The sequence below is a fragment of the Diceros bicornis genome, chromosome 31 (assembly GCF_020826845.1).
Source record: "Diceros bicornis minor isolate mBicDic1 chromosome 31, mDicBic1.mat.cur, whole genome shotgun sequence".
Classification (NCBI taxonomy): domain Eukaryota; kingdom Metazoa; phylum Chordata; class Mammalia; order Perissodactyla; family Rhinocerotidae; genus Diceros; species Diceros bicornis.
Window position 1 is genome coordinate 34,697,942 of NC_080770.1, and position 15,963 is coordinate 34,713,904.

Genomic DNA, 15,963 nt, shown 5'->3' on the forward strand with positions numbered 1-15,963 from the left:
CTCTTTGGATTGTTGATTTCAGGTGCGTTGGATAGATTCCCAGTAGTGGGATGGCTGGATCATAGGGCATCTCTATTTTTAATTCTTTGAGGAATCTCCATACCGTTTTCCATAGAGGCTGCACCAGTTTGCATTCCCACCAGCTGTGTATGAGGGTTCCTGTTTCTCCACATCCTCTCCAACATTTGTTGTTTTTTGTCTTGGTGATTATAGCCATTCTAACGGGCGTGAGGTGGTATCTCAGTGTTGTTTTGATTTGCGTTTCCCTGATGATTAGTGATGTTGAGCATCTTTTCATGTGCCTATTGGCCATCTGTATATCTTCTTTGGAGAAGTGTCTCTTCATTTCCTCTGCCCATTTTTTGATCGAGTTGTTTGTTTTTTTGTTGTTCAGTTGTGTGAGTTCTTTATATATTATGGAGATCAACCCCTTGTCAGATGTATGCTTTGCAAATATTCTCTCCCAGCTGGTTGGTTGTCTGTTCATCTTGATTCTGGTTTCATTTGTCTTATAAAAGCTCTTTAATCTGATCAAGTCCCACTTGTTTATTTTTTCTTTAGTTTCCCTAGTCTGGGTAGGCATGTCATCCGAAAAGATTCCTTTAAAACCAATGTCAAATAGTGTGTTGCCTATATTTTCTTCTATGAGTTTTATAGTTTCAGGTCTCACCTTCAGGTCTTTGATCCATTTTGAGTTAATTTTTGTGAATGGCGATAGCACATGGTCCATTTTCATTCTTTTGCATGTGGCTGTCCAGGTTTCCCAACACCATTTATTGAAGAGACTTTCCTTTCTCCATTGCATGTTCTTAGCACCTTTGTCAAAAACTAGCTGTCCATATATGTGTGGTTTTATTTCTGGGCTTTCACTTCTGTTCCATTGATCTGTGTGTCTGTTTTTGTACCAGTACCATGCTGTTTTGATTACTATTGCTTTGTAGTATGTTTTGAAGTCAGGGATTGTGATGCCTCCTGCTTTGTTCTTTTTTTTTAGGATTTCTTTAGCTATTCGGGGTCTTTTGTTGCCCCATATAAATTTTAGTATTCTTTTTTCTATTTCTGTGAAGAATGTCATTGGGATTCTGATTGGGATTGCATTGAATCTGTAGATTGCTTTAGGTAATATAGACATTTTAACTATGTTTATTCTTCCAATCCACGTGCATGGGATATCTTTCCATTTCTTTATGTCATCATGGATTTCTTTCAATAATGTCTTGTAGTTCTCATTGTATAGGTCCTTCACCTCCTTGGTAAGATTTATTCCTAGGTATTTTATTCTTTTTGATGCAATTGTAAATGGTATTATCTTTTTGAGCTCTCTTTCTGTTAGTTCATTATTAGCACATAGAAATGCAACTGATTTTTGTAGATTGATTTTGTACCCTGCAACTTTGCTGTAGTTGTTGATTGTTTCTAATAGTTGTCCAACAGATTCTTTAGGGTTTTCTATATATACAATCATGTCATCTGCAAATAGTGAGAGTTTCACTTCTTCGTTACCTATTTGGATTCCTTTTATTCCTTTTTCTTGCCTAATTGCTCTGGCCAAAACCTCCAGTACTATGTTGAACAGGAGTGGTGAGAGTGAGAGAATGAGCCCTGCCTCGTTCCTGTTCTCAGAGGAATGGCTTTCAGTCTTTCCCCATTGAGTATGATGTTGGCTGTGGGTTTGTTATATATGGCCTTTATTATGTTGAGGTACTTTCCTTCTATTCCCATTTTATTGAGAGTTTTTATCATAAATGGATGTTGTATCTTGTCAAATGCCTTCTCTGCGTCTATTGAGATGACCATGTGGTTTTTATTCTTTGTTTTGTTGATGTGATGTATCACGTTGATTGATTTGCGGATGTTGAACCATCCCTGCGTCCCTGGTATAAATCCCACTTGATCATGGTGTATGATCTTTTTAATATATTGTTGTATTCGGTTTGCCAATATTTTGTTGAGGATTTTTGCATCAATGTTCATCAGCGATATTGGCCTGTAATTTTCTTTCTTTGTATTGTCTTTGTCTGGTTTTGGTATCAGGGTGATGTTGGCCTCGTAGAATGCTTTAAGAAGTGTTCCATCTTCCTCTATTTTTTGGAATAGTTTGAGAAGGATGGGTATTAAATCTTCTTTGAATGTTTGGTAAAATTCACTGGAGAAGCCATCTGGTCCTGGACTTTTATTTTTTGGGAGGTTTTTGATTTCTATTAAAAATGGAAACTGTTTTTGAGCTAATACCTCTGACAAGTCCTCAAGGGCTCCCGCGCAGAAAGCAGTAATTTGTCCTGAAACCCTCTGGTTCTTGTCCTCCTGCCCCACCGGCCCCAAGACCAGGAGGAGGCAAGGCCTGATTAGATTATGAGCCCAGGCTGGGATGGCTCTTAGAACCTAAGCGAAGGTGCACACTTGAGGGTTGCGGAGGGTTTTGCTCCTACATGACTGAAGATGTAAACACATATGTTATGTTCTCACCTTGAATTCATTTTTAACTCTTTCCTGGAAAACACTCTTTCTACAGTGACATTGGTTTTGATTCAGAAGTTTGTGGGTGTATTTGGTTGAGAAAATGCCAAACTGTTTTGCTTTCAAAATCCTAGCTCTCAACCTATTCTTTCCTACTTATATTTAATCATCTTGCAACAGACTGTAAAATCACCTTGCAGCTATGATAACTTATGTAGCCACTGAGCTACAAGGACCCACACCAGCAGTGTTGCTAGCAGGATACTGCCTTTTCCTTGTAAAGTTCTTATTTTCACAAAAGTGGAAAATTAGAAGCTACAGATGCCACAAAGCTGGTGGAAAACAAGAACAGTTTAGAATGACAGTTTTAGAATGCCAGTGTCGTACTTTAATTAGTTTATTAATTTTTAAATTAACCTTAGTAACTCTACCCTTTAGAATGGATACTGAGCCCCCAAACCACAGTATCTGAATATTTCATACCTGGAGAATAATCTGTTCTCAGAGGCCACATTCACACAATAAAGCACTTTTTGGAAGCTGACATTGTGATGGAAATACCCCTTTTAGTTTTATCCTCAATTCCATTCAGTGTTATTTTCTTCCTTCTTACTTTTGGTTCATTTTCCAACCTAATAAAATACACTGTTGACTTTTTTGTGAACTCTAACCTAGTATTATGATACCGTGGAGCCCTTTGACAAAAACGACAAGTATAGGTCCCATCCAAGGTCCATCCTAGAGTTCTGATGTGATTCATCACCTGTTGAATTTTACATTAAATGAGTTGGTCCTATCATTTCTATTTGAAAATTTCAAAATGATAGTAAGACAGCACCCATGTCACTGAATGGGAACCTGTGGTGAAACAGAAGCGCCAACTCTGAAAATTCGCTGGGTTTACATGTGGCAAAAATAAAATGCAACAAATCACGGTAAATCTGGAGAAAGGGTGGCTTTTTAATAAAACAAACACATTCAAACCTCAACCTGGTACAGTAATTGCATTTTATTCATGCACCCGGCTGTTGTTATTTCTGAATCTGATATTTAAATAATCAAAGTGACCCAAACAGAATAAGGAAGGAGGCAGAGGGGGCGGAGAGACAAGACCAGGAAGGTCAGCAGGAACATTTAGAGCAGGCCGCATCTCACCAGCCGGGTGGGGAGGGCGGGGTCGGGAACTGACCCCTCCCCTCCTCCTCTACAGGTTCAGTGCAGGGAAGAGGAAAGGCATCATCTGCAAACGCGTACTTACTGACAGAGGAGTCTGTGTGTTGCACATTTTTAAGCAAGAAAAGGTCACAGAACAATATGTACATTGATCCTATTTTATACAATAAAACAATGCAATACAACAAAAAACAAAGATACGTGTGTGTTGTCATATGCATAGTAAAAAGGTCTGAGAAAGACAGACACTGAGTTAATCAAGGTCATCTGAGGACTGGGTGGGTAATGGGGCATCTGGGGGAGGGTGGCCTTTGACTTGACTTTATACACTTCCAGGAAGTAGAGAAAGAAAGGAAGGCAGGGGAGGAGGCGGGGAAGGGAGTAGGAGGAGGGGGAGTGCATCTTGTTAGGGGGGGATGAGCCGCAGTACTTAGTTATAACAGCCTTCCCCTGTGCACCAGCTCTGTCTGCCCATCTTCCTTAGCACCTTGCTCTGGGAAGATGTGCCTGGGTGTGTGCATGCATGTGTGCACGAGTGTGTGTGTGATGGGCCCAGGGATGGTGCTTGGAGGGAAGGCTCCTCACCATTTCTCTTCCGTGCCTCCTCCTTTGTCACTTTCTGCTGTGCCATTACATTCTGGGGCGAGCGCCTGCCCGAGCTGGGCTTCCCTGATTCGTTGCTGATGACAGAGCCATTCTCACTGGGCGACCTGCTGGAGGTAACCATAGCAACAGGGAGATGGTAAGTTTTGACTGGAGCAGCCGCCTCTCAAGGTTATTTTATTTGCACAGTTTATGTCTGTAGCCTTTCATTCCAGTTTTACCCACATAGAAGAAATGATACAGGAAAAGAAAAAAAAAAAAACCCACTCTACAGCAAGGGTTCACAGCTGGCTGTTCTGAACAGCCTTCAGCAGTGCTTAGCTCTGCAGAGAAGTTCACTGAACGCAGCTCCCCGTTCCCACCTCTCCCTCATCAACCCCCAGGGACTACGGAAATAGTGGCCGTGGCATTCGTAAGCACGCCCTCCTTCTCAACACAGCACACGGATGGTGTGACAGAGTGGCTGTCTCACACGGCACCTTCAGGGACGTGCACGAAACACAGTTCTCTTCGACTATTTTCCTTACAGAATATACCTTGACTACTAAAGATGCAGTCACTCCACCAATGAGTTCTTCACTCTGCCTCTCCCTCACACACACACACACGTGCACATTTCTTTAACCGTGCTAAATGGTAACCCTTTACATCTGAAATGGTGTATGCGAGCTGTTCATTCATTCAGGAGATACTTTTTGTGCACCTGCTCTGTGCCGGGCACTGTGCCTAGTACACTGGTGTGGAGGGATAGTAAGACAGCACCCATGTACTCCAAGACCTCCCCCTCAGGAGCACCCACTATGTGCCAAGGACTGTGCTGAACACTTTCAAAACTGTTAGTGAATCAATAGGACAACCCACTGATTGGTGACTGTCAGCCTTGTTTAGCAAGTGTGGCATGTGGAATTTGAAGCTCAAAGAGGGGAAGTGCTTTGTCTAGGGTGGAGTTGGCAAGTGGCAAATCAGCCCTGGCCACCAGGGCTCCCCCTGCAGACAGGGGCTTTCTCCACACATCAGAGCACCTCCCTTTACTGTCCCTACAGTGCCCCGATGGGGCAGGCCTTTGCAGAGGGCAAGCCACAGGCCTTCTCTCCTTCCCTCAGACTGGACTCTGGTCTTCTGGAACTAATTCTGTGGGAAAATGGGCTCTGGAGAGCACCTGCTAGGGTCTGTGCTCCCTTGGGCCTCAGATATGCCAGGCTGTGGTGGGCTGAGCATAAAGATTTACCGCCTTCCCCTCTGTGGGAGACAACCAGGAGCAGAGACCCAGAGCCCTCATCAAACCCCTTGTTCTTCTATTGTCAATTGTCCAAATTCAGAACCTCACGGCATCTGGCCCCCACAATGGAAAACTGACTGGAATAAAACACAGCACTTGACCAGTAGGTAAGCAGCTTCTTAAGCGGAAGATGCTATCCTTGCCGATGCTCCTCTTCCTCCTCCTCCCTTCTCTGTCTTAATCCTCCGGGAATTCTCAGTTCTGTATACTTTAGAGTACTTTAGCACCCTAAAACCACCAACAATGCAAGTGCCCACTCACAACCATGGCAATCTGCCAAGAGCATTCCACGGAACACTAGAGCCAAGTGAGATGGTCCTTGCCAAAGGCCCACAGACAAGTATAAGTTTGGGAAATGTTTATGATATTCCTTCTTTGGATATTCCTAATGCATATTAGCATACAAAGGCTCTGATCAGTCCTGTCATAAAGAGACTCATCTTGTTTTGTTTAATCCAGCATTTCCGAGTTTATTTGGCTACAGATCTCTTTCACCATAAAATCCTTTAACCTCCTATAAAACTAGTAACCTCTGATAAAACTAGTAAGGCATTAATTTATTGAATATAAGTTATTTACCCAACAGCTATTTCATCACTGAGTGCTGGCTGTGCAAATACACAGACACAGAGAAGACAGAGGCCCTTTGGTTGTTCTCAGAATCCCATAGTTAATGGCACCTACTCTTCCAACTGGCCTTATTGGGACAAAGAGGCTTTCATTGAGGTCCAGAGAGAAAGGAAAAGGAAAAGTTTCTTGTCACCTATTTTACATCTACAAAACACTGAACAGTTTCTGCAGCATATGCATATCTTTCCCTCATTTGATCCTGAAACAATTTTCTGGCTGTTCGTCTCACTCCAAGGAAAGGTGTGAATGAGCACATTTCTCGAGAGAAAACCCAAAGCTGCTTTACTCTTTGCATCAGCTTATAGATTATGTTTACATGGAGCTGTCAACTCAAAACTCCTGATCAAAAACAGAAAGTGAGATTTGTATGTAAGTGTCTGTCCACTCACCTAACAGGAACAAAAATGTTTTCGAAAGTAAGAAAGTATCCCCTGCGAGGTGGCAGTTTTAGGCTATTGAACTCAACAGTCTCCATTCTGAGGACATGGGTGTCCATGGAGCCTGGAAGGACAATCTTGGGGGTGGGACTAATCAAATGCTGAACTGTTATGGCCAATCGCTGCATTCACGTATCCACTGTGAACAGCTGTCCCTATGAGGTTGATTCTCTCTCCTCGCCAATTAACCCAAGTCATGGACCAACAAAAGAGCATCACCAAGAGCCTTGGCTAGACGAAAAGGACCCACAACACCTGCCTGGTTGACTGCAAGTGGCTGAATCCTCAGATTTCAGTTTTAAAACAACTTTTAAAAATTGAGATATCTTAATGACCACCAAATCACTGGCTTCCCTTACTTTTCACTTGCAAAACTTTTTGGATCATCTAACAGACCCATTCTGAGAGGTCATGCAGTCTTATCTAGCAGGAACGAGGAAGCTGATCTGGCAAGATGGGGAAGCCGGAAACATAGATGTATGTCAGGTTTGCTCTTGGGTTTGGTGTCTTAAAATCTTCCCAAATGATCAGAGGCTCCTGTGGCCAGCAGAATTTGAACAGAGGTGAGGTTTGGCCACAGCTTTGGCAATGAGATAGCCAGCCCTTAGTAAAACTATATTTTTATGGTGAAATTATGAAGCAAATATAGGAATCAATCAGTAGTATAGACATTGTTTTCTTTATCTGTATTTGTTTCATAAGCTAGTATTTCTTAATAAAAATCTGGGGGTAAGTAATTGAATGTAATCAGCAAGAGTAGACTCCTTGTTAATTCAAGAGGAATGCTTGAAACAAACTCTTAAAGTTAAGAAAAAAAGAAGAAATGCTTGGTCTAAAAAAAATTTTTTTTTTTTAAAGAAATCTTTACACAGTTTAAATCACTCAACTAAAATGAGTGGAAAAGAATTTCTATTCTTCCTGGCAGTGCTATGTGAATATCCTAATTTTAGTAATTCTATGTATTTCTTTTCAGTGTCTTCTAAACAAGTGATAAATAAGTTGTTAACATGCCTTTATTGTATCTGGTAAAGATCATAATGAGAATAATTACTGTAGGTAACACTGTTTGCCAGTCAACTCAGAAGAATCATCCATTGCAGGAACAGACATATGTTTCCCTGTACGTTTCCACTCTGCTCTGCTCAGGCTCGCCCTTGCTGGGGTAGACTATTGCACTAATGGTCCCAATTTGTTCATACCTCCCTGTAACCAAGCTTTGGGAGTCCCCTCCCACACTGACTCTGGACTTGACCATGTGTCTCACTTCGGCCAAACATGACACAGCAGAGATGAGAAGCACTTGCACTTTGGGGCTTGTATTCTCCCCGCCCTTGGAACCCTGTAACCACCTTGTGAGAAAGCCAGGACTGGCCCATTGGAGATGAGAGAGCATATGCCAAGAGGCCACAGTTACCTGGCCAGCCCAGACAAGGCTGTCATCAACAAGCAGTCCAGCTCACCTACCACTTGACTGCAGGTGCATGAGCGAGCCCAGCCTAGATCAGACCAGAAGAACCACCCAGTTGAGCTCGGTCTAAAGTGCTGACCCATCAAAAATCATGAGCTAAATTAGTTGTAGTTGTTTTAGGCTGCTAAGCTTTGGAGTGGTTTGTTACGGAGCAATAGATAACGAATCCACACGCCCTCAACCTTCTTTCCTACACAAGCTGAAATCCAACCCTCTGTTTCTCTGTACTTCTTTCTGAGGCACCAGGAGCTCCTGGGAAAAAACACACAGCCTTGCTGCTTGACTCCAATACAAAAATGGTGTGTTTGATACAGACAACCCTTCCTTCCTCCTCAAACTACTCCTTCCTCTTGGCTTCTTGGATTCCACTCTTGCTTTGTGCTCCTCATGCCTTTCTTCCTGATGCTCTTCAGTCTCCTTTGCTGATTCTTTTTCATCATCTGGACCTCTAATCACTGCAATGTCCCAGGGTCAGTTCTTGGATCTGTTCTCTATCTATATTCTCCTAGGTGAGCCCATCCAGTCTCAGCTTTAAATAACTGAACACTGACAACTCCTACATTTATATTTCTACCCAGGTCCTCTCCTCTGAACTCCAGACTCATATGGTTTGCTGAGTTCTCAGCGTCTCCACGTTCTCAGCATCTCCATTTGCATGTCTAATGGGCATCTCAACACGTCCACATCCAAACTCTTGACGGTCCCCTACAAACTCTTCTCCTCCAGACTTCCCAACACAATAAATGGTAAATTCACTCCTCTCTATTTCCATACCCCACAACAATCTATCAGCAAATCTTGTCAGCACTTCCTTCAAAATATCTCTAGAATCCATTGCTTCTCACACCACCGTGCCATGGTCCACACCACCATCTCTCATCTGGACTACTGCAATCGCCTCCTAACAGTCTCCCTGCTTCTACTCTGCTTCTGTACAGTCTATTTTCCATGCAGCAGCAAGAGTGAGCCTTTAAAACTGCAAGTCACACCATGTCACTGTTCTTCTCAAAACCCTCCAATGACTTCTGATCTTCATTCACAATAAAATTCCAAGTCCTGACTTTGGTCTATAAAGCCTGACATGGTCAACTTCAGGTGACTTCTCTGACTCATCTGCTACCACTTCCTCCCTAGCTCGTACCAACCTCTTTGGACTTCCTGCTCTTCTTTAAGCATGTCAAAAAGTTTCCTCCTCTGGACTTTGCACATACTGTTCCGTCTGCTTAGAACATTCTTCCCCCAGATAGCCCTGAGGCTTACACATCATTTCAATCTGGTCTTTCTCAAACGTCACTTTATCAGAGAGGCCTTTCTTGAGTTCCTGCTAAAGAGCATCACGTCCCCCTCTCCACCTCTCTATCCCCTTACCATGCTTTGGTTTTCTTCTTCATACTCATGGTCACCTGATCTACTATATATCTATGTCTCTATCTGTTTATTGTCTATCTCTCCCCACCAGACTGTAAGCACCATGAGCGTAGGAACTTTGTCTTGCTCACTGCAGTATCCCCAGTGTCTGGTAAACAGCAAACAATCAAGAAATATCTGTTAGGTGAAGGGAGGGAAAGATGGAAGGAGGCAGGCGGATGTAGCTTTTCCAGCTTCCATTGTGGTCTCAGGCAAGGAGAAGGGGCTTGGCAATGGGAGTTGGTTTGGCCAGCCAACAAGGCTTGTCATGGAGTTCATTACCTCTTTCTAAGGATATTGCAAAGTCCTTATAACGAGTCTCTTGGCCTCTAGCTAACCTCTCCCACCTATCATCCCCATTGCTACTGGAGTAGTCTTTCTAAATACAGACTGGACATCACCATCTTCCTGAAGTACTTTCAGTGGCTTCCCATTGCCTAGAGAATCAAGGTCAAACTCCTTAGCCTGGCAGTTAAGACCCTCCACAATTTTAATCTACCTTCTGGTTTCATCCTTTCCTACATTCCAACCACTGTGAACTCTAATCTCCAGGGACACTCACCATTAAGTGAGCATGACTATCCCCCGGCTCTTTCAGACTGGACGCCTTTATCTCTTCCCAACTATGACATCCCACTTACCCTTCAAGGCCCAGCTACAACACAACCTCCTCCTTGACGCTTTCCCTCGTCAGAATTCAGTTCTTCCTCCTCTCTCTTCCACAGCACTTCGCTTGGGCTCCCCTGTGGGTGCCCGCACGTCATGCTCTGTGTTCCAGCTATTTCTCTGTCTGTCTCTCCATCATGAGATCCTTGGAGTCAGGAATCATCGTAAACCTTTTTGTAATCCTCCCAAGGCTTGTCAAAGTGCTCTGTTCATAGTAAAAACTCAATAAATGACTTTTGAACAGAAATTATTAAGTATTGAAAAACTGCCAGATAAAATACAACTACACTGAACCAAGGGCACTGCTTTTAAGATAACTTGAAAAATATAAGTGTGACATCAGTGCCAAATTTGTTATAATAAACGGAAGAGCTAAATTTCTCCTGTTGTGGTTGATCAGCAATATAAACTTTACAAAGGGCAGCTCATGGGAAGTAGCTATTACGATTCTTGTCATCTCCCTTAGTGTCCTTTTCAAATATTCAGAAGGAGCATGAAGGGGAAGTTTTAAAGAGAACAGTGGAATTAACTCGAGGGCTTCAGCTGCTCGCACCATCAATTATTTCTCTTGCTGATACGGACAGGCGGCAGCTGGCCTGGCGCCTACCTCTTTCTGGTTTCGGTGGACTTGGCCGTCTTGATGGTGCTTTCGTCCTGGGCGACATCCCTTTCCTGAGAGGCCGGAGCATCTCTAACGGGCAGCGGGAGGACCACCGTTTCCTGGGTCACAGGGACGACCTCCTCGTCCGCCCCTTGCTGGCCCAGGTGCTGCTTGGCATAATCAAAGCCTTGCACAGGCTGCAAAGAGGAAACAGACTTGCAGTCACATTTTGTGCAAAGTGTGACTCTAACGACGGCTTTAAGAGAAGACAGGCGGGAGAGTGCATGAGACAGGACCATGCTTAGCTTTCCAATGAACAAGAGTGAACTCAAATCTCCATCATAATTTCTGTCTGCAAAATCAGACTCTGTGTTAATTCCACCTCGCTACAGAACCTCTACTAATAAGACTTACTCAGAAAAATGAATAGTGCAAACAAGATGCAAATATGTGCTTGAGAACAAACTTCTTTCAAGGATTTTCTTTTCTTTTTTTTTCCCAAGGATTTTAGACCACTAATTTTAAGTCACTGGATACTGCTAATTAGAAACTCTTAATTGACATGTTAAACAGGTCCTGTATCATCTCCTGCCTGGGACTATTCTGTCATCCCTTAACTCCACGCTCACATGGCTTTATGTGTAATAAGAGGTGTGTGACTTTGCCAAATCACTTGAACTCTAACCTCAACTTTCTCACCTGAGAAATAAAGATAAGCATATCTGCTTTACCTCCACCACCCTTGTTCCCAAAGGGGATCACAGATCAGAAAACAAAGGGGAAGAAACAGGTCCCCCCCTGTGAGGCAGTACAATCATGAATAATAAAATGGAATTTCCGGAAGCACTCTTTAATCCAGCCCTCGCCCTGAAGCAGGCTGGCTCTCCTATAATTCACTACTGGGAGATTAACAACGCTTTTACTGCACCACCTCTGAAATCCCCCGTGAAGAGGGCAGCTATAAGCAAAACCCGACCGACCTCCATCAGTGGGGCAGTAAAGAATCAGGAGGCACGTTTAAACAATTCCTGGGCATGTCTCTGTTCTGCTTTACACCCCAGAGCAGCAGGATACAGAGCAGAGGCCGGACGATGGGGTGGTGCAGAGGAGCAGCTCCGAAAGAAAGCAGGCTGCCCGGGGTTCAAATCCTGCCTCTACCACTAATCAGTGAGGTGACCTCGGGTCAGTTACTGGAATTCTCTGCGCATCAGTCTCCTCATCTGTAAAAAGGAGATATAATAGTGTAAATAGGATCAAGTGCGCATATATGTGAGAGTGATGTTTAACCACCTCAAAGGGATGCTGTGGGGGTTAAGAAGTAAATTCTAGTCCAGCATTCAGCACAGTTCCTGGCACATGGCAAGTGCTCCGACAATATTAGTGAACAGTTTCCTTCCTACTCAGTCACAGCCCAAGTGAAACGAACATCAGTGACTCTCTTCAAGAAAATTTGGAGATGAAACTCAACCTCTACCATTCGAGTTCTGTCAGAACTTGATCTGATCCGAAGCTCCTCCTTCAGCAGCGCATTTAGCTAAGAAATGGGACAGGAAGGCTCTAGCCAGGTGTAGCAGTCCAGGACTGTGGCCTGACCCCCTAAATCTCCTGCCAAGGCTCAGGACAGGAGGAGTTTTGTTGCTGAAGCCAGTAGGGCTCCCTACTTCAAGGCGTCTGTAGCTATGCCATGGATGGTTCCCCCAGGTCCTGGGAAAGTCACTCTGGGAGCGTGGTGACCCCTCCCTCTTCTCTGACACACCCACCCTGACCCACACAGCAACACTGACATTCTATGCCAGCGTCTGGGAATGTGTTTCTGAAACGGTTTGTCTGTTCACTTCCTTCCCCTACCATGGTGCTACACGAAGCGGAATGGAGCCTTTGGATGACTAGATAATGTTCCTAGAACACTGAATTATCTGCTCCTCCCACAACCAATTGGTCACCAATTGGATTCAACTGAGATGTTTCTAGAAGCTGACCTTTTCTCTCCAGGCCCACTGTTTTACTGATTCCCGCCTTGGTCTTGCTGCTTCCATTTGGTTCCTTTCCAGGCCCAGCCTCAACAAGCCTCCAAAGTCGTCTCCCTTAACACCATGTCAGGTCCTGTCACTCCCTCCCTAGAGTGTTTCCTGGCACCCACACCCTTTGGCAAGGCACTCGAGGCCCTTCACATTCTGGCTGAAGCCATGTGCCCAGCCTCACCTCCTGTGGCCCCGCTTCTGCTGTACCCCTGCGCCTCCATCATCTTATGCAGTTCTGTTCCAGCCAGAGTTACTGAGCACTGGCTTGTGCCAGGGACTGTGTGCAGCGCTGGAGATGCGCAGATGAATAATAACTGCCGCCTCCCGCGAGGAGCTCACAGTGTGAGCTTCATTTGATACTGCTGGTCCAGTCCCGACCACGTTAATAAATTATGACAGTTCATCCTCACTGCAGCTCAAGGAGGAAGGTATTGCTATGATTCCCCACTTTAAAGATGAAGAATGGAGGTCTGGAGAGCTGAAGCAACTTCCCCAGGCTCACACGGCTGGTCTGCACTCACACCCAGTCCTGTGTGACCCAGAGCCAGAACATCTAACCACCGCTTGAGGCTTCTTCCCACGGCCTCCCCTTCCCTGATGCAGCCGGCCGTCTTTGTTGGGCATCTCCTACCACAATTGGCCTGGCTCCTGGGCTGAGCCTCCTGGCCTGTCTGTGAGGAATTGGGAGTCTTCAGTGGCAGCCAAGACTTCTAAGAACCTAGTTAATGGGACAAGCTGGCTCTGCCCGCCCCCTCGCTCCCCACTCTCTCTGGATTTGGCCCCTCACCCTTCACACTGGGCTGAAGTTATCTGCTGGATACTTCAGGGGACTGTGCTGATGATGGGTGAGCAGAAAGAGAGACATTAAGGAATGATAAACTTAAAAGGTGACCACTGTTAGTAGATTAGTAATAACAATCCCTGCATATGTTCAGTACTTACAGCCTGCAAAACAGTGATATTTCATTTCATCCTCACAACAACCCCATGAGGTAAGCAGGGCAAACATCACAGTCTTCACTTTACAGGTAAGAAAACAAAAGCTCAGAGAGGTTCAGTGACCTGCCCAAGGTCACACAGCTAAGTGGTGAAAGCCTCAAAACTAGTACCTTACTCTTCTGACCGACAGGGTAAGTGGTTTTTCAACTTTCAACTTGAAAACCACGTGAGAATCACTAATTGCCCATTGGACACACACTAGTGACCCCTGACACCATTAATACATCATGAAGCATGTACAGTTACTCTAAGGTGTTTTGTAAAATTATCAAATCAAAATAATCTCCAATAATTTCAAAAGTAGACATGTTACCCAAATCTTTTAAGAAGAAAGCATGTGTACTAATAAAGGCCAAGTTGTCTGTGGCTTATTATGCACCAGACATAGCTCACAGTAATTTACAGAACTCACGCAATCCTCACAGCAACCTGTGAATGCATCCTCCTATTACCCCACTTCACAGATGGGAAATTGAGGCACAGAGAGGTCAAGTACAGGTCACACAGAGAGTAGGTGAGAAAGAGGAAGCAGGTGGGCATCTGCAGGGGGTGACTGACCTGTCCCGAGCTGCCTGCAGGCCCCGAGCTCCGTCCTGCATCTGGACATGGACCTAACTGCTTTCTCCGAAGGGCACCTGTTCCAGGAAGCCCCGTGCTCATCAATTATATGAAGGAACCAAGTGGGAAAAGGCTGTGACCCCAGTGACAGAGAGTACAGAGAAGTGACCTAGGGAGAAAGGAGGTGTCTAGACACGACGCCTGGCCCTCCTCCTGCACTGCTCATTTTCCCCGCAGTCTACCTGCGGAAGCCCAGCTGACCACAGTGCTAACAGGTGACATCTGGGGTACCTGTCTCTGAAGGAGGGTGTGGGCGCGCACCCGGCCTCGGCTCCCGGGACAGCCGCGCTCACCCCCTCTCAGCACGGTGAGCCTGTCACTGGGGCCCAGCGGGCATCCCCAGGAACGTCCTCGGGCACTGCAGCCTGCGTTCTGAAGACGCAGTGACGTCCCTGGAGACTAGGGGCCATCCTCCGGGTCCACCCTCCAAGGCCCGCTGTCTCTCCTTCCTTTGGATTGGTGGCGAGGGCTAACTTTTTCATTCCACTTCACCCCTTGGCATTAAATGAATTCTGCTCTCACATGCGGGTTGTGAGAAGGGATGCAGGCCGCGCTCTCCTCTCGCAGACACTGCAGTCCCCTGGTTGCAACGCAGAAGGACTGCGGTAAGAAAGAGGCAGTTTCACCCTGCTGGTTTCCCGTGATAACAGGGCTTTGGAAATCAAAGCGTGTAGCCCAGCCTCAGGGAGGGAGAAAACCACCAGCACCACCACACACAGGGGAGTTCAATCGTCTCGTGGAACATAAATTTGCTGTATTTTCAACATCAGCCAGGTATCTCTCCAAGCACAACGCCCCGGGCAGGGACATAAAAGGGGCTTAGGAAAACCCACAAACATTAATCTGTTCCAGCCAGACAGCTTTCAAGCCAGAAGGTATGCTGAAACCACATGCTGCCCGGCGCGTCCTGACAAATTCATAAAATTTTGGCTTAACCTATAACACAAAGATGGCATTTACAACCTCAGTATGGCATGTTTTGCATTCCAGGACTCGGCTGCAAGTAGATTCTGGTAAAGACTGTTCTGTCTGAAAGGCTCAGGTTGTCACTAAGCTAAGAGGGAAATGAAATACCACTTCTTGGAGCAGTTTCATTTTTCACTGCCTGGGTAATTACCAGCATCGGGCTACGTCTGGGATGCAGGTGCCTTTGTGTCAGCAGACACAGAACAACATTCCTCAGCGCCGGGCTCTTCAGGACAAAGAGTGTCTAATCAAGCTGCAGCTTCGCAACAGGTGAATCAGTTTAATAAACAATGAATTCATTTGATTTCTTTCACTGAAGCAAGGGGTGCTCACGCAGGAAGAACTAGGCAGGCGGGACCCCCAGCAAGGACAATCGCCATGACCTACATTCCAACGGACATGAAATTCCCTTCGCCGTTTCATTCCTGCGCAGGTGGACAAAGTTCAGAAGTTCAGAGCTGGAAGAGGATTCCACCTGCCAGACATCACGCGTCCGGAGGGTATAGGAAGCAGAAAGAGCCCAAAGACTCAGATATGACCTGGGTCGCCCCTCTGCAGCTAGGTCGCCTTGTGCAAAGGTCGCCCCCTTTTGCACAAGGCCCGCTGTCTCTCCTTCCTTTGGGTTTCTGAGCAGTAAA

General features: G+C 45.3%; 1 protein-coding gene across 8 annotated transcripts in view; it reads right to left on the reverse strand.

The window, feature by feature from the left end:
* KIAA1549L (KIAA1549 like) overlaps positions 1–15,963 on the reverse strand; it is a 288,867-nt gene that overhangs the window by 67,516 nt on the left and 205,388 nt on the right. For 7 of the 8 annotated variants that reach the window (XM_058527183.1, XM_058527182.1, XM_058527178.1 and 4 more), the window contains 2 exons: positions 10,728–10,918; positions 4,216–4,343 (listed from right to left, as the gene is read on the reverse strand). In XM_058527183.1, coding sequence (XP_058383166.1) covers positions 4,216–4,343; positions 10,728–10,918 — 319 coding nt within the window. The remainder of the gene's footprint in view (positions 1–4,215; positions 4,344–10,727; positions 10,919–15,963) is intronic. The other variant, XM_058527179.1, reaches the window with a different exon arrangement.